Source organism: Nannospalax galili, unplaced genomic scaffold, assembly GCF_000622305.1.
Source record: "Nannospalax galili isolate Female #2095 unplaced genomic scaffold, S.galili_v1.0 scaffold159, whole genome shotgun sequence".
Classification (NCBI taxonomy): Eukaryota; Metazoa; Chordata; class Mammalia; order Rodentia; family Spalacidae; genus Nannospalax; species Nannospalax galili.
The window spans coordinates 1507637-1525483 of record NW_008343239.1 but is presented as its reverse complement, the minus strand read 5'-3'; the positions used below and the strand labels follow the sequence as shown (position 1 = coordinate 1525483).

At 53.9% G+C, this 17847-nt stretch overlaps 1 protein-coding gene across 2 annotated transcripts; it reads right to left on the bottom strand.

The window, feature by feature from the left end:
- Positions 1 to 130: 130 nt before the first annotated feature.
- On the bottom strand, positions 131 to 16377 carry Slc7a10 (solute carrier family 7 member 10). 2 transcript variants are annotated; one of them, XM_008839456.1, is made up of 11 exons: positions 16067 to 16377; positions 7216 to 7420; positions 4937 to 5088; positions 4571 to 4696; positions 4347 to 4500; positions 3529 to 3652; positions 3332 to 3435; positions 2748 to 2844; positions 2363 to 2512; positions 1647 to 1824; positions 1030 to 1378 (listed from the first exon to the last, which is right to left on the bottom strand). In XM_008839456.1, exons 1-11 carry the CDS (start codon positions 16233 to 16235, stop codon positions 1245 to 1247), a joined length of 1593 nt encoding a protein of 530 aa, XP_008837678.1. In that variant the 5' UTR covers positions 16236 to 16377; the 3' UTR covers positions 1030 to 1244. The 2 variants fall into 2 exon arrangements, with proteins under 2 accessions (XP_008837679.1, XP_008837678.1); XM_008839457.3 differs by lacking the exon at positions 4571 to 4696 and having other exon boundaries at positions 131 to 1378; positions 16067 to 16325.
- Between the last annotated feature and the right edge of the window lie 1470 nt (positions 16378 to 17847).

The window sequence follows — 17847 nt, the reverse complement described above, 5'->3', positions numbered from 1 at the left end:
GAGAGAGGCCCACCTAGCAGTTCCAATGGAGGGCCTGGGCGCTCGGCCAGCAGGCTGCCTCAGCAAGCCCATAGCCCTGGTGGGCCTGGCAGGCAGGGGCTGCAGGGGATTGGCCTGGGAAAGAGGGTGGAACCATGAGCTTGCCTTTGAGGTCTGCGTGAACATAGCACCTTGGGGTCTCTTGTCCACTTGCTCTCTGCAACTCTGATCTGGGACTCAGTTTCCAGAGAAGCAAGGGAACCAGGGCCAGGCTTTCTGGAATGTTTTGTGTGACTTCTCAGTTCATTCACCCTCTGGTGGCATCAGCTGCCCACCCCAGAGCTGTGCCAGGAGCTGTAGTAAGGCCTGCAAGGGCCATGGAGGGTGTTGGACCTCGTTCATGGTGAGTGCTCCGTCTACCCCTCCCCTCAGGGATCCTGTAGGAGATGGGCTAGGGGCTTCGACCCATGGTGGCAGTATGGGCATGGCTAGGCCAGTGCCCTTTGAGGGATCCTGTAGGAGATGGGCTAGGGGCTTCGACTCATGGTGGCGGTATGGGCATGGCTAGGCCAGTGCCCTTTGCCCACTGGCTTCTGGGCCAATCCCCAGGCACTATGATAAGGTAGGAAAGGTGGCCATGAGAGAAGACTGACCACGGGACAGGCCGCTCTACACCTTCTCAGGGGACAGAGGCCAAGGTATTGGCTAACAATGGCCACATCCAGCCCATCCTGCCTCAGGGCCTCAGTTTCCCCAACTGAAGCCAGTGTGAAGTGGAAGTGGTGGCATTCACTCTGTAATGATTTATGGGAAGACAGTCCTAGCTGGGGCTTTCTGGGTTTTCCTGGGTGGCTGAGCTCAAGGTGGCTCATGGAGAATCATGGATGGAGCCCCATCCTCACTGTCACCTTGGGGCAGGATGACTCTGGGCCCCATGGAGCCAGCTCTGGGTCAAGCAGCAAACCCTCTAGTGCTGAAAACCTCCACAGCACCTTCCCAGCTAATGTCCCCCACCCCCAACTGAGGCATGTTCCCAACCTGCATACAAGCAACAACCAGCCCTGTTTATTTCTAGTCCTTTCAGAAAAAAACTAGCAGGGCTGTGCTAAGACAGGAAGCCTGACCCCAGCAGTAGGGTTCCTTACAACAGGCCTCTAAGGGTCATATTTCTTTTTTTCCAGAAAAAAGTTTTTTTGAAAAAAAAAAAAACCCTCCTTAATAAACAACATGTAAACAGAAACAGCTGCTTCAGTCTCTACAAGGTGTCATTGTGTCTTCAAGGGCTTGTCCGTGGTGGGCAGTGGGGAGGCCTGGCCCATGGGGCCATTTTCCTCCTCCTCCAGGGAGCCCTGGGGGTAAACCACGAAACACAGCTCCTGGCCCCAGCGTGTCATGGACTCTAAGGACAGACAGACGAGACACACAGATGAATTGTGGGGGCTTGATCTTTGACAGGGGTGACACCCAGCTTTGGCAGGGGTGACACCTCCTGCCCTGGACAGGGAGTTGCTCCCTCTGCAGGTGGGTCCTGGCCACATCTGCCACCTGGTGAGATATCTTGGAGAAGTCACTGGGTCCTGAGTCACCAGCCAGGAGGCCCCACTCTGGGGTGGGATCATAAGATACCCACCCTTCCAAGGGGCATGAAGGCAAGGCTGCCAGCTCACCTGTGAGTCTGTGCACACACTTTGGTTTGCTTCTCCAGAATACTCCCAGGAAGAAGATGGGGACCCCAGTGAGAATGATGATGACACCGACCCCACAGACCATAGGCTCTGAGATGAAGCTGAAGATCAGCAGGAATGCCCAGAACACCAAGTATGTAACAGGGACAAGGAGGTTCACCTAGCAGAGAAGGAGTCAATAGGGTGCAGTACCCCAGCTCTTCTGCTCCCACCACCCGGGGGTCAAAGGACTGCCTTCAGCTCCTGGGAGTTGTGGCTTGCAATAGCCCCTCTGGCAGCAGCCTGGTGCACTGGAGGGCAAGTCGTGGGTTGACCAGTTGCCAAACTGCTAAAGTTGCCCGTTTCAGTAGTGCTGAATTGAGCATACAATTATGCGCAGGCTGCTGCTTGCATTGGCTGCAGCTCAACTATTTTTTGGTGTTTTGCATTTCAAGCAGTCTTCAGGATTTATATACAAACGGAGGGCTTTTCTGTCACCCTTTCATGTGGGATCACGAAAATGCCAGGTTCTGTCACCGGCAGCCTATGCAACCTTGGTCTCAGTTTCCCTGTCTGTAGACTGGGAGTATTAAAAGTGCTTGCCTCGTGGGATTATGAGGAGAGAACATATGTGCACATGCTGTAGTCATTGTCACTGTCACACCTGCCCCTGGATAACCAGATTGGATGAAGGTGGCCCTCCCTGTTCCCAGCCTCACCTTGATGGGCCTGTGGAGCGCCGGCCTCCTCCAGCGCAGCACGAGCAGGCCCAGGATAGTGACGCCGTAGCAGAGGTAGTTGATGAAGGACACATAGTTGATGAGTGTGTATGTGTCACCCACGAGCATGATGACCGCTGTGGCCCCGCACTGGAGAGGAACGAGGGCTGACAGCCGGCCTCCCACCTGCTTCCTGCCATCCCTGCAGGCTGCCCTGGTCCTGCCCGCTCAGGTGAGGAGGTCAGGTGAGTCTCGGCCCTTCCCCAACCTCCACAGCATATCTACCACAGCCAGGAACCCATTCCTGGCACTACCCAGAAAGCACCCACCCATTGCTGGGTGTCTCTGGCTCCACATGCTGACTGGCCAGGGTCCCCCAACTTACACAGACAAGAAGGGCAGGGATAGGGGTGCAGCGTCTGACATGGATCATGGCCAGCAAGCTGGGCAAGTGTCCTTCTCGGGCTCCAGAGAAGCATAGCCTGGGCATGGGGACAGAGATGGATAAGGGCTAGAGCCCGGCCTCGGGGCTTCCCCAACACTGGCTAGAACCAGATGCTACTCTCTCACTGGTACCTTGGACCTCCTGGACCCTACATGCCTCTCGTGTAGTTTCCTTCCTGCTTTCTTCTTTTTAAAATGTTTATTTTATGTGTATGAGTGTATTGTCTGCATGTGTGTAAGTGCACCGTGTCATGCAGTACCTGAGGAGGTCAGAAGAGGGCGTCATAGCCTCTGGAACTGGAGTTAGGATGGTTGTTAGCCACCATGTGGGCGCTGGGAATTGGACCCAGGTCCTCTGCAACAGCAGCCAGCGCTCTTAACTACTGAACCATTTCTCCAGCTCTTCTTGCTTTTTTACCTCAGTGTTGCCATTGGACATTTGTTACTGGAGGTTTCATCGCCTACACACACCAGGGCTTTGCCTCACCTAGACCACCCTCTTCCCCTTTTCCCCAGCCCAGTCACCTGGACGAAGTGAACAGGTAACCATTGATCCCTCCAAAAGTAGACAGTGCCACAGAGACAGGCATGACCCATGAAAAGTAGCCCAGCAGCTTCTCCCCAAAGGTCTGTGTGGGCACAGAAGAGAGGCCAAGTGTGAGGTTGGGGATGGGTTGGGGCATGGGGCGGGCCTGTGTGGATAGGATGAGGTCCTCACTCACCACAGCCACTGCGTTGGAGGACAGCAGCTCCTGGGGGGACATGGCAGTGAAGTAGGCGATGTTGGTGAATGTGTACACAAAGGTTACCAGTGGGATGGAAATGAAGATGGCTCGAGGTAGGTTTCTAGGGGCAGAGTGGAGTGTGTCATTGGTAGCTCTTAGTTGGGGAAAGGAGCCTAGGGGACCTATAGCAGGGGAGCCTGGAGTATCTGTCTTCTGTATCACCCCTAGGGCCTTCAGGCAGGAAAGGGGACAGTATTGCTTCTATAGGTGCCCGCCTTTCCTCCAAACCCCTGCTTGAGTAAAAGAAGGGTAGATGAGGGATGAGGACACGCCATCTCTTGAGGGCAGGATCTAATTAATGTCTGGCTAGAAAGAGAAAATTGCACACAGCCAAAGTCAGGCTGGAAAATCTCCCAAGCGCCTTTAGATCTCAGCCCTCAGGTCTGAGGTCTCCCTGGGGATTTTCCACCCTCTCCAGCCTCCTCAGCTGCACTGTCCCTGTCAAGGTCCCTGGCTGAGCATCAGATGGAATCCCAGCTTCATCCATCAGGACCATGTTGTATGCATATGGATAATTTTGGACCAAATGCAAAATGCTAAGCACAGCAAAACGATACTCAGCCTTTCTGGGGCCCATTGAGGGGCTCAGATGCAGCTGCAGACAGGGAAGGATGCAGCTTCCCAGCTCGCCTTCAAGGTCATTCCCATGGGGCAGCAGGTGCTGTCAGTGGATGGCCAGTGTGAGCCTTGGGTGACAGCAGATCTATGAGGACAGCTGCTTTTCCCACCCGTGCCTGACCAGGCGTTCCACTCACTTTCGAGGGTCAACCAGCTCCTCTGTGACATAGTTGAGGAAGTTCCAGCCACTGAAGGCAAAGGAACCCTGGAGGAATGCCAGGGCCAGGTGACCCACAGAGGGTGTCATCCAGAAGGCGAAGGCATTGCCGGGCCTCAGCTCCTCAAAGTGTCCTGGGGGGCCAGACATGAGGGGGTTAGCATGGTCTCCCCAACCTTGCCCACACTCCCACCCCAGCCCTACCTTGGAAGATCTGAACAAAGCCAACGCCAATGATGAGTGACAGAGCCAACAGCTTCCCACCCGTGAAGATGTCCTGGATGCGTGTGGCCCAGCGCACGCTAGAACCGTTCACCCATGTCAGGAGCACTAGGAAGAAATGGATGTGGGCATCTGAGTCCAAGATCCTCATCTAGGTACATCTAGGCCAGGTGGCAGGGGAAGAGAACCTCCTGCAGCAGCCAGAATGCAAGAGCCCCAGGTCCTTAGGCTCACATTGCAGGCACTGGCAGCTGGGAGCCCCATTCCATTGTCCTTACACCAGGGGCAGAGAGCATCACCAGAGTAGGGCACTCAGCTGCTTGGGGATGGTTACTCAAGGATACTCACTTAGACAGGCCATGGAGAGTACTCGGGAGGCTGTGGCTGGGGGGATGCAGTTGGGGAAGACAGGCTGCAGAACGTAGTTGGAGAAGGTCATGGAGATGACAGCCAGGCTGGTGGGGTACATGATGAGGACGGCACTCCAGAGCAGCAGGAATCTATGAGAGCCAGAGTGACATAGGCATCCTTAGTCCCCTTCCTGGCCTGACCAGCACAAGATGGGTGGGGACCAACTCCCAAGAACTAGTGACCTGTTGGAGGCTAGGGAATGAGGGCTGGGAAAGTGGGTGTTAGAAGGATTGGAAACCAACCCTGAGCCCAGGTGGACTGACCTAGCCTTCCAGCCATAGCATCAACTAGAGCTCCCAGCAGTTTGTGGCTGAAGGTCAGCTGATTCGGAGCAATGTTCCCTGTTCTGGCCTTGGAAGTGAAATGATTTATTCCCTTTATGCCAGAATCTCACCTCTGCAGGATCCCAAGGGGGACTGGTACTCTGGGTTTGGGTCTTTGCTCAAAGACTCTGCCTGAACCCAGATAGGAAGAGTCTCCTTGGGGGACCACCTAGCTCCTGACCCACCATTGAAGGTGGAGAGTCCTCACCTTCGCCCCATGTCCATGTCTCCTGCCCCTTCTTTCTAGAACCGTACCCTTAGTTTCTCAGACATTCTAGAGCAATAGTCCATCCCCCCTGCATGCTGAGTGCCCTGGGGCAGAGTCCTGGGCCCTTTTTCTAAACTCTTCCCCGAGTATCCTCTCCAGGCCTACAGTACCAGCTTCTGCTTTTGTGACTCTTAGACCCTCCACCCAAGACCAAACTGAACACCTCCCAACATGCCACCGAGCCCCCAACACCGCAGTTATCACCCCAAGATAATTCCTTCTCTATCTATGGAGTCTTTAAAAATGGGACAGTGAGGCTGGGTGTGGTGGCATACACCTTTAATCCCAGCACTCTGGAGGCAGAAGCAAGTGGATCTCTGTGAGTTCGAGACCAGCCTGGTCTATATAGTGAGTTCCAGGCCAGCCAAAGCTATATAGTGAGGCCCTGTCTTAAAACCAACCCCCCAAAAAGGGAACAGTGGGTGTCACCCCTAAAACATCAGCCTGACCCTTATGACATTGGCTACCCTGCCCTCCTGAGTTAGGTTGCTAAATGATTTTGGAAGCTGCCTGTGTCTTCAAGAATCTTGGAGAGATGGTTCAGTGATTTAAGAGCACTGGCTGCTCTTTCAGAGGACCCGGATTCAATTCCTAGCACCCACATGGCAGCTAACAGCCACCCATAACTCCAGTTCTAGAGGATCTGACACCCTCTTCTGACCTCAGTGGGCACTTACATACATGCAGGCAACACACTCATACACATTTTTTTTTTAAAAGAAAAGAATCTTGGAGGATCTCGTGGGGATGACTACAGCAGCTTTAGTCTCCCATCTCCTCCAACACTAGCATCTGCCGTGAGCCTCACCTTGCTCCTAGCCACAGCAGACAGACTCCCATGCACATCTGTGCAGGCTTCCAGGGCCTGGGAAGGACGTTCTGTTCACTGAGAGGGGCTGAGAAAAATCATATCCTGTTTGCAAGCTGTGCAAACATGGTTTCCCTATATGGTTTGCTCCCATTCTCTGCTGCGTGGCTGCTGATTTTTGCTACACTCTCAAAGCAAGGGTCAAAGAGACTGTTCCACTCTGCGAGCAACTTGAGGCCAGGGACAGATCTTTTTTACTGTGGCATCCCGAACCCTCAGCTGGAACAAGAGCATTAGAAACACCAGGGATAACTCTTGCAGGGCGTGGGAGGACATCACATCCCTCTTCCCTCTTCTCATAGCAGATGGCTTTACTGAAACAAAGGCCCTCCTTACCTGGGTGCTAGCCTCCTCTAATGGTTTCAGACAGTAAGAACTTCCCTCCCTCCATAAACATCCCCAGGGGGAGGTGGGGCTAAGAGGGAGCTCAGTTTAAATGTAGACATAGAGCCAGGTGCTGTGGTGTAGGCCTGTTATCCCAGTGTTTGGGAGGTAGACACAGGAGATTATGAATTTAAGGTCAGCCTGGACTACATAGCAAGACCCTGTCTCAGAAAGCAAACCAAATAAGATAAAATGAAAGAAAATCCAGAGAGGCCAAGGGCCTAGCTGATACCAACAAAGTAGAATGGGTGGTCATTGGCACTACCCACATGGTTGTAGGGGGCTGCTGGCCACCCCTACTCGTCATTTCTATCTACCCCCACCCCATACCAGAGAGAGAACATCCCCTGCCCTGATGGAGCCCCACACTCACCCAGCCAGGCCCCCGAAGATCTCAGTGACATAGGCGTAGTCCCCTCCGGACTTGGGGATGGCAACTCCTAGCTCTGCATAGCAGAGGGATCCCAGAGCTGTTACGCTCCCTCCTAGGACCCAGACGAAGAGGGCCAGGCCCACAGAGCCTGAGTGCTCCAGGACACCTTTGGGTGAGATGAAGATGCCTGAGCCAATGATGTTCCCTGTGGGGAGAGATGGGAGGTGTCAGGCTGTGGTGCCTTCCGCAGCTCAAGCATCTTGAGTGGTGCAGGCTTCTCTGGGGCAGGAGGACTGAGGTGCTGTAGTGAGGGAGGATGCCTGGCTGATCCCTGGAGGAGCATGAGCAGGTGGCCTGGAGGTGTGGGGATACCACTGGGTCTCTCAGGCCCATGCTGATAACACCTTTGGTCTCCTCCTCAGTCTCTAACATGGGAAATGGCACCTTGTCTAGCTAGCCAGGCTCCCTGCTAGGGATGCGTTTTGAGTTCTTCTATCCCCTGGCTCCCTCTCCAGGTAAGAGTCCGAAAGGATGGCAGAGAAGGGCCACTGTCGTGTAATCCACATAGCCCAGGCTCAGGTCACCTGTTTACCTACTGACCAAAGCATGCCTCCCACAGCCAGACTCCCTGTCGTTTATCTGCCTGCCCTTCTCCTACTGGCCAGAGTCCAAACCCATGGGGTGTCTTGGGGGGTAGGTACTACTCCAAGGGGCTGCCCCTGCATGCCCTGCAGGCTCCTGGGCCTACTCCACAGCCTTGCTCTTACTCGATTTATTTTCTATTTCTCCTTTCCATCAGGGACATAGAACCCAGGCAAGTGGGCACAAACTCACAAGAGACCTTGCTTTCTGGTGCTGTTAGCATGTTTAGGTGCTGGGCAAGGGCCAGTGGGGCGAGAAGGGGAAATGGGTGCTAGAGGTTGTCAGCAGCCGTCATGGTCAGAATGGGGCAGGCAGTGGCCACCAGACAGACACTCTTGTCCTGCTTGGGGTCTGGACACAATCTGCTGTCCCCTCTGCTGTGGATTATTCAATGTGAAATGCCAGCCGGGGTTCAGAGACTTGGGGCTTGGTTCCCCAATCTTCTCTAGTCCAGTATGTAAAATGGCCTTGTTCTAAAGGCCCAGGGAGATTCAGTCATGGAGCTCTCAGCTGACTCACAGCTTGGCATCTTCACTGGGCACCGTCACCAGCAAGGAGCAAGGCTACCTACCCTTATTCACCTCTGTGCCCTGGAACTGGCAGGTTCTCAAAGCCTATGTATTGAATAATTTAACAGCTGACCAGTCAGTATGATGCCCTATGGCCTCCATGCCTGGGAACAAAGGACTGATAGCCTCATCGGTAAGGCAGAGATAGCAGGCTCCTGCTCATTCTGGTCATGAGGACTCTATGGGGGAGAGGAGGTGGCAGGCTCCTGTAACAATCTTCAGCAGTTCTGGAAGGCCTACCTGCACTCATCCTTTGGCTAGTGTGGGGAGGCAGCTGTGGACTCAGAGTGTGTGGGAAAGGGATGTATCCACCATTTCAGGGAGTGTTTAAAGGCCAAACCCTGGAGTGAGAGTCTAAGCATTTATTCAGCTTCACACTCCCCAGCTGACAGAGCAGGGCAAGGCTATGTCTAGTGTTCTGTATCAAAGAATCAGATAACCAGCCTGGTGTGGTGGCACACACCTTTAATCCAAGCACTTGGGAGGCTGAGGCAGGTGGATCTCTGTGAGTTTGAAGCCAGCCTGGCTAGCCAAGTTTATATAGTGAAACCGTGTCTCAAAACAAACAAAAGAATCAGATAACCATCATGGAGATATGCACTAGAGCCTGCATAAGGGAAAGGATTCTGGAGCCACAGAACACATGGATGAAAGAACCAGCACTGGTGGGACCAGCAGCTCAGCCCCCTCTGGGTGGGGTGTGGTGTGGGGGTGGAAAGGTACACATCCATCAAAGCAGAGTCTGCTTTTTCCACCTGCCTGGCCTACAGGCGGGGCTGGCTGAGGACACAGCTGCGGTCAATCTGCATTCACTCCAGGTTCACCGTGCTACCCCTCACCCCCACCCCTCGGCCGGCACAGATTTCCAGTCTGGACAGCCACGATGCCTCACTTGGTGTTCTGGTCACATCCTAGGAGCCCTAAATACATCTAGATAAGGGTAGAATAATTCCTGTGCCCCAACCCCCAGAGGTAAGCTTTGTGCCTCGTCTTTCTGGGAGTAGAGGGGCAGAGAGAAGCCACCTCTCAATATCTCCCCACGAGGGGCCCAAGGCCTGGGTGGGCTGTTGGGTTTGTAAAGGGCCTTTGAGTTTACTCCATCCAGCAGCAGTTCTCAGGACCTGGCGGAACAGGATTTGCCAAAAGCCATTGAGGTTGGAAGCCAGCGGGGGGCTGGGTGGCCTTGGAAGGAGCTGGGTATGTTGGAGCTGGGAGCATCTGGGGCTCCAAGATACCTTCCTTCTGTGGAGACAGTTCAGCCTAGTGGAACCTCTTGGGTACAGTTCTTGAGGAAGCCACGCCTCACACTAGGTCTTTGGGGTAGGTGAGGTATCACCAGCCCTGTGCCAAGTGGCTGGACTCTGTGGTGGGGGTGGGGCCCTATTGTTTTGGACACATGACTTCAGGACCATTTGGAACTTCTCCCACATGGTTTGAGGAGCCATGTGTCCTAGCTAGTGTCTCTGAGGTCTATCAGGGAAAAGGGAGCTCTCCCTCTGAGTTAGGACAAACCCTGTAGTACATGCTCCATGTTTCTGATTGACAGTGGCAGAGAAAACCATGATGCTGTGCTGGACATGCTGGATGCACGAGAGGGATGCTATAGGGAGCCACAGAGGTGGTGGGCTTGGCTTAGCAGTAGAGGATGACACGGGGGAGGGGTGGCGGATGGATGCTGAGAATAGGACTGAGGAGGGTGGTTCTAGTACTTGAATGATTATGGATGTGGAGGACCGTCACCAGAGCTGATTAATTCTAGAATGTTCTCTCCATCAGTGGTGGTGGTGGTGTTAGGTTCAGGCTTCTTGTTGGACACCATATTCAAGCTCTGTAGTTCTGTCCTATGGAGCAGTCCAACAATGGACAACCTAGTCTTCAGCAATCCTGGATTGGAGGAGAACTTGGAGGAAAGGACAAGGACAAAGTAGGAAGCAATAGAGACTCAAGGTGTGATAGGACCAGGTGATGCAGACGTGGGATGGGCCAGAAGATACTGTAGAGTGCTTGGGTGGGTGTCTGACTGACAACCAGAGATGCGGGTCTCAAAGCCTCCACATTCCTGTCCATCCTCTGGCTCCTGTAGGTTTTTCCAGGCAGGCAGGCAGGCTGGTAGACCTTCCTCAAGTTTCCTCCTTCCACTCCTCTTCCTTGTGCCATCACTGGGTGGTTTTTTATCACATTAAGATGTTCGGCCTGATGGGGTTTACCCAGCTCCTTGGAGGAATGAAGAAAGGGCTATTGTTTCCTGGTGGCTGCTGTGGTGCTTGCTGACCTATTTCTGAGAGGCAGTGGCAGATCATGGAGGTCACAGGGGTGGACCATGGGGGTCAAATCTGCAGAATGAGTCGCATACCCATGGTGTGTGTATGTGTGTGTGTGCGCGCGCATGTGCAGTCTGATTTGAGGAGGGACATGGAGGTCAGGACACTGGTAACATCTGTATTTGTAAAAACATGTGCAGGAGTTGGCTGCATGCCTTCCACTCAGTGCTCTTCTGGAACTCAGTTTCCCCATCTACTAGTGGGGCCACCAGTCTAAAGGGCAGCAGAGAGCTTGTCTGACCCTTATTTAGGCAGAAAGGAAGCACATTGCTTATGGTACTGAGCTTGCTCAGTCTCTGTGTCCTGTGCGATGATGGGCAGCTTGAATGACTGGACTTCCAGAAACAGCACCACCTCCAAGAATCTCTCCAAGACCGTCTGTGTTGGCCCCAATAACCTGAGCCCTGTTTCTTTTCCATATACCAGGAAGATGGCTGGAAAGGGACTCCTTTATAACATGCAGACATATTGGTGTGCTTTGATCCTGTCTGGTACAGGAAGTACTTATGGACCTCACTGTTATAAATCTGTGAGAACTTTGTGCCCCACAGCCTTTCCTCTATAGACCCAATTTCTAGGAGACCCCAATACCCTGGGGGTGAGCAGTCAGAACTTTGCTGAGATCTAGGTAAATGAAACCAGCCCCACTCTGGGAGTCATTCTAGTAAGCATGTGTCAAGTTCCTCCTAGGCATGACAGCCGGACACACTGAGGTGAGTGGGGGACATCCAGGCCATGTCTCAGATTGCTAAGTGGCTAGTGTGTATCTCCAGCCTAACCTACCTTTGGAGAGGGGATGAACAGAAATGTTTGGCCCTCTCTACCTGGGACTACTCAGCAGAATCCCGCCAAGCCCAGTAGGGTAACCAGCACCCCATCTCCAGGCCAGGTCTTGTTATGGTCGCCCATGAATTCCATGGTGCTAAATCTGACAGTCAAGCACCAACTTGTGTCTTCCTGGATTTCATCAGTGTTATGTGGCAGATTGATCACATACAGCCCACTCAGTATCCCAACCGGGCTCCTATGGTGTTGATTTGTTAGGATTCTTTTTTGTTTGTTTGTTTTGTGTAAGATGAAGCCTCGACATGTAGCCGAGGTTGGCCTCTACTTCAATATCCTCTGCAGTGCTGGGGTGACAGGTATGTACCTCCATGCCTGGCTTCTTGGACTACTTTATAGCTTTCTCATCTTGCCTAACTTCTAAACCACCGGATGCTCAGGGCTCAGATCTGGGTCCTCTCTTTCCTCCGGCAGTTGCTCCCTCGGAGACCTCATCCAGCCCCCTGATGGCAACTCCCAAGCTAAATCCTTTCCATGAACTCCAATCAACCTAGACCACACACTTCCCCACATTAGGCTTCTCCAACCTAGCATGTTTTAAACAGAATTCCAGACTTCCCTGTCCCTTTTCTGTGAATATACTCTTCTCTAAAGTTGTCCCGGTTGATCAAAGATAAACCAGTCCCCCAATTGCTTGGACCACCACCTGTGTCACCCTGGACTCTTGCTCCCACATCCAACCTATCACAAACCGTCTGGGTCTACATTTTAAATATAACCAGACCCAAACTTCCTCTTTGTTCCCACTGCTGCCCCCTGCCCTGTGCCACCATTGCCTCTGTCCAAGGGACTCAAATGGCCTCCTGCCTGACCTCCCTTCTGTCACCTTTGTCCTGAGTCTTCCATAGTGAGCACAGTAACTTCCATCCCAACCCTTCTCTACCCAAAATGCACCCACAGTTTCTACCTCCAAAGGAGAAAAAGGCAGAGTCTTGATTCTAGCCAGCAACCCCACCATCAAGCCCCCCCAACCCCACTCTGCGACCTCAGCCTGCCCCATCCCCTTTTCTGCCTCAGTTGTCTGGCCTCAGCACTTATCACGACCACTGGCTGAATGTATGGCTATTTTTCTTGTTTGCTGATGGATTCCTTTGCTGCGATGTCAATTCCAGCAGAAGGACATGTCTGCCTTGTCCCCTGTTGAATGTCCATTTCACCTGGCCCTGATGAGTGGCTGCATGAGTGTATCTGGGGCTGGTAAGTGCTCATCCTTGTGGCTGGAGCTGTGCTAGCCTCCAGTGGTGTTCCACAGGACTCCAAGGGCGTGAAGACTTGGGTGGGCTGCAGCCTTGAAGCCTCAGTTTTCTCATTTGTAAATGGAGCTAGAGCATCCCCAGGACCTAGGGAGGAAGAGTGTCTGCAGAGGCCCATCCACCTGTCACCCTGGAGATGCAGACAACAATGTGACACGTCTGGATGACCAGCAGACACCGGCCCCTAGAAAGGTGGAGTGAGTCATGCAAAGGCCTCCCAAATTGCAATATATACTTGAACTTGACCCTAATGAGCTGGACACTTGAATCCCAAGGGGAGAATGGAGGAATAACAGTCTGGGCAGCTGACCCACAGTGACCCGCTCTGCTGGACTTGAACACACCCCTTCCTTGGTTGTAGATCATATGAGGAGATGGCTGAGGTCTCCAGATCAGGAGACATTAAGTATAGTTTCTGGGGTGGGCTGACTTCCCTGTCCCTCTGTCTCTGCATAGTGGAGTGGGACCTCAATCTATCCTAACTTGATCCTGAGCCTTCCTCCACCAAGGGTGTTGAAGTCTAGCCCTCGTTTCACCCCGTCCCAGTAGCCTAAAGGACACTGGATGCAGCCTGGAACTCAAATCTGAACCCACCACTTACAATCAGGGTCATTTAGCTCCCTACCTCAGTCTCTGTATCTGTAATGAGTATAAAACTTCCCATCCCACAGGTGGGCATGAGAATCAAAGGAAGTAAAGAAAAGAGTATGTTTCCATAAAACACGAAGTGGTGTTTTGAACTGCTATTGGCTATGTTATCGTCCTGTGTAGCCCTGCCCCAGCCAGCTGCTTCCTCCTGCCTAGTCCCCTCCGGGTTTGCTTGCTTTCATCTTTGAATATAGTCCTACACCTGGGTGAGGGGGAGTCTCACTCCTGCCTGTAGTCAGCCTTTCAGATGGGAGATATCTCCCATTTCCCAAAGCCTCACTCTTCAGCCTGGGATGAGGCAGATGCTATATTGAGAAGTGAGTTACAGGATCCTCTGGGAGGATCTGTTTGGAAGTTTTAGAAAGAGTCAAGACAAGGCTGGAGAGATGGATCAGTGATTAAGAGCACGTGATACTCTCACAGAGGACCAGAGTTCAAGTCCCAGCAACCACATCAGGTGGCTCACAGTTGCCTGTAACTCTCTAGCTCCTGGGGGAATTCAATGCCTTTGGCCTCCTTGGGCACCTGTACTCAAGTGCACAACGCCCCCCCCCCCCAATTTAAAATAAAAATAAAATCTTTTAAAAAGAAAGAAAATAAATAATTCAGCCACAGGTAACTAATAAGGACAGATGATGCATAGGGATGTAAAGTTTTCCAAAATTTGTAACCCTAGGGGCTGGAGAGAGGCTCAGTAGTTAAGAGCTCTGGCTGCTCTTGCAGAGGACCTGGATTTGGTTCCAAGAACCTACGTGGCAGCTAACAACCATCTGTAACTCCAGTTCCAGAGGATCTGACACCCTCTTCTGACCTCCATGGGCATTGCATGACACAGGTGCACTTACATATGCACAGGCAATACACTCATACACATAAACTAAAATTAAAATAATACATAAAATGTTATGAAAAAGATTCCTAACCCTAAAATATGATCCTTTGGAGACTTCTGACTTTGACCACGCTTCCCAGATTACCAATTCCCAGGGATGGAGCAGGAGTTTGTGCATCCACAACTGGAAGTTGGGGTGATGTGGAGAAGGCAACCCAGAGCCTTTCATGGGAGGAGATGAACCCTCAGGGCTTCAGGAGGGCAGGAAAGTGTGGATCTGACCTTCTCTCCAGTCACCTGGTTGAGGACAATTCTCTTTTTGGCCTGTCTACTGCCTGGCCCAGCTTCCTAACTGATGTAACTCTTCAAAGCTCCACAAGTCTGGCGCACTGGGCTACCACTGGAAGGAGCTGTGTCTCTCCTTAACCTCTCTGGTACTTTAACCAGCTGCAGACATGGCCAGCCTCTTGACTCCCTGACTCATTTGTGATATGTGGGGTTTCCTTTTCTGGGGTATAGCCCCTGAAGCACAGAAAGGCTGGGGCAAAGCTCTAACCAGTACCCTGGTCAAGCTCCCAGAATCAGCCCTTTCTGTTAAGTGAACAGTCAGGCAGGGGGGTTCCTGGCCTCAGATCAGGGCTAGTCCTGGGAGACACCATTCTAGGAGAAAGAGAGTGAGACTGTGGAGCCACCTGTCTAGAGCTGGGTTCAGAGGTGACTCTGGATATAAGTGCAGGGGATAGCCAAAAAGCTACTCTGAAGTTCTCCAATTGGAGCATCTCACATGGGGGGATGCAGAGCTGGAGGCGGTGAAGACCCAGAAACTACCACCCCACAGAGCACCTCACCCTTTCTCCATCTCCAGGAGTCAAAGGACAGTAGGGTGACAGTACACCTGCAGTCCCCACTGGCTGGGGAAGAGGATGGTGTTAAGGCAAGAGCAGCAGTCAAGGCTCCTTATCAATCATTTGGACCCCCATTTCCTGGGTACAGGGGACAGAAAAAGTCCCTTCCAGAGGGTTAGTCCTGTTCTTCAGGAGTCGCTGGCCAAGGAGAAGATGTCTCTGCATCTTCTGCCTATCCAGAAGCCCCTGTGTAGAGGGAGAACACACACCTGGGGCTAGAGGGCCAGGCCAGGAGAGTACCCAGTCAGATCCCAGGACTGAGCAGGAGACGCTCTGCCCACCATTGTGCAATCACTGGCTACTCCAATGCCTTTCTCTGGGTCCTGAGGCCACACCTGCCAGGAAGGACAGTTCCCAGGCCATTTCCCTTCTGTTTAGTCTCTACCTGGCCATCTACCCAGTCCTTCCTGTTTTCCAAGAACAAATGCTTCCTGCCTGGCACCTGTACTGGGCACACAGTAGGGATGCAGGGCAGTCTGTCCCATAGTCCAGAACTTGCCACTCAAGGCTGGTTTAACCATTATTTCCGTTTCCTAGATAGAAACGGTAATTACCTTGCCAAAGCCCTACAAAGTAAAGGCTGGGGAAGGGTTTCAGCAGGAGAGATGCCCCCAGAACTTTCCAGGAGCAGATTTTCAGGTCATTTGGGGAGGTGGGAACAGGAGACTCTGTGCCCTCTGTGCCAGGCCCTGCTCTGGGCTGGTCAGTACATTCCCCAGCCACAGTGGCAGGTGCTCCAGGGTCCCATGGCGAGGGAGGAGCACTGCAGGGGTGCCCCTGCATGGAACCGTTGAACATCCCGCCAGCCTTCCACCTTGTCTCTTCCGCCCAGACTCACCGATGATGATGGTGCAGGCGCTCACCAGCCCGATCTCCTTCTTGAGCGCCACCCTTTCCAAGGCTCCAGGTCCGGGGCCCGGGCCTGCGGAAGGCGAGGGCGCAGGGCCTCGGTTCCCGCGCCCACTTGGCTGCTGTATGTGGCCAGGCATGCCGGTGTCCCGCCGCATCCCAGCTCCCTGCACTACCCCGTCGGTCCCGCCGGCCGCCAGTCCGTCGGTCCGTCAGTCTGTTGGTGCGCTCACGGCCCTCGCAGCTCGCAGCCGGGGACAGCGCCTACAGGCGGGCGCATGCGCTGGCGCAGGGCCCGGGCCCCCGGGGGCCCCCCGGGCTGCGGGGACCAAGGAGGGGCGGAAGGAGGGACGGCCGGCAGCCCCCTTCTCTCCCCGCCCCCCTTAAAGGGAACTCCCTCTCCCCCCAGTCCTGGCCTGGAAAGAAAGGAGGAAACGGGGCAGAACTAGGAAGAACTTCCTAGTTAAGAGAGCGAAGGGGCTAAATCCAGTATGGGATGGGGGAGCAGAGCTCAGCCTAGATTGTCCCTGCCCTCAACAAGCCAGAGCAAGCTCTTAAATCTCATTAGTATGCAGGGGGTCCGGGGTGCACAGGTGGAAACTGAAGCCCAGAGGCAGGGCCCCGACGCAAACCTTTTCTGATTAGCACCTTGGCCTTCAGGGCGTGATGTCCGAATGTGATGGACAGTTATAGGATGAGTGGGGATTGTCCCCGGAACAATTCTAGGGGTCAGGGTCCCTTGGATCAAAAGCTGGGGAAGAGATGAAGACCTCGGAGTCCCGAGCCATTTAGAGGGACCCCCAGGGCATCTTGGAGATTTTGGACAGCCTCCATCAACTCCATCAAAGTCCCCAGTCTCATCCCCCTCCACAACCTGTTGTGGCTCAGGTCTTGGCTATGTCTCCACCACCTACTCCTCACCACAGTCAGAGTCAGGACCCTGTGGACTAGGACTTTGGCTCAAGCCCCATGCCGTCCAGCCTGGCTCAAGGTGGCCAAACCACTTGGAAGTGCCCAGGAGATGCGAAGGAGGGAGCTGTGGTCACGGTAAGGGGTGGGATGCAGGGTCCAGGACAGCCTGCCTCCTCCCGGAAGCCATTCGGACAGTGCAGCCGAGCCCGCCGGACAGAAGCAGGGGGGCAGCGTCTAGGCCACCGGGGCGGCGGGCGGGGCGAGGCTGGCACTGTGCAGCCGGCGGCGGAACAGCCTTTGTGTGCTGCTGGCCGCGACGCGCCGTCCCCTGCATGTGGATGAGGCCGCGTGGGGCCACCCGTCCTACCCTCGATTGCAGCCTCACGGCTTGCTGGGGCCCAGCAGGGGTGCGATGGCTGTAGGGAGGACCCATCAGGATTAGGGTCCTGGTCCTTGGGGTGGGGGCGGAGCATGGAGATGGGAGCTTGGCTGGTGGCCCAGCGTGCTGCTGGCAGGAGGGAACTTCGAAGTTGGGGCGGGGAATAGAAGCAGGAGAATCTGGGGGAGAGGAGGGGGAAGCCACCCAGCTGAGCTTCATCCTCCGCGCTCTGGTCTTGTCTCCGAGTCCTGCATTCTTGGCGACCTCTGCATCCCGCCCCAGAGACGCCTCAGGGTCTCTTAAAGGAACCTCGCGCAGGGTGGGATGGAGGAGCGGATAGCAGGTGGTAAGGACTTTGGGGCCTTGACCTTCTGGCTTGACTGACCACCCAGTTGCCTCTGCAATCCCCAGGTCCAGCCAAAAAGTATTGCCCTGAAGCTCGTTGTCAAGGACCAGAGTCTGGGATGAGGGTCACAGTC

What these genes read in the sequence shown, in the direction of transcription:
- Slc7a10 (XM_008839456.1), bottom strand. Translation starts at nt 16,235, where the DNA reads ATGCGGCGGGACACCGGCATGCCTGGCCACATACAGCAGCCAAGTGGG. An exon ending in CCTCCAACGCAGTGGCTGTG is followed by an intron (nt 3,436 to 3,528) that starts GTGAGTGAGGAC and finishes GTGCCCACACAG; the next exon opens with ACCTTTGGGGAGAAGCTGCT. An exon ending in TACCTGTTCACTTCGTCCAG is followed by an intron (nt 2,845 to 3,331) that starts GTGACTGGGCTG and finishes CCCCATGCCCAG; the next exon opens with GCTATGCTTCTCTGGAGCCC.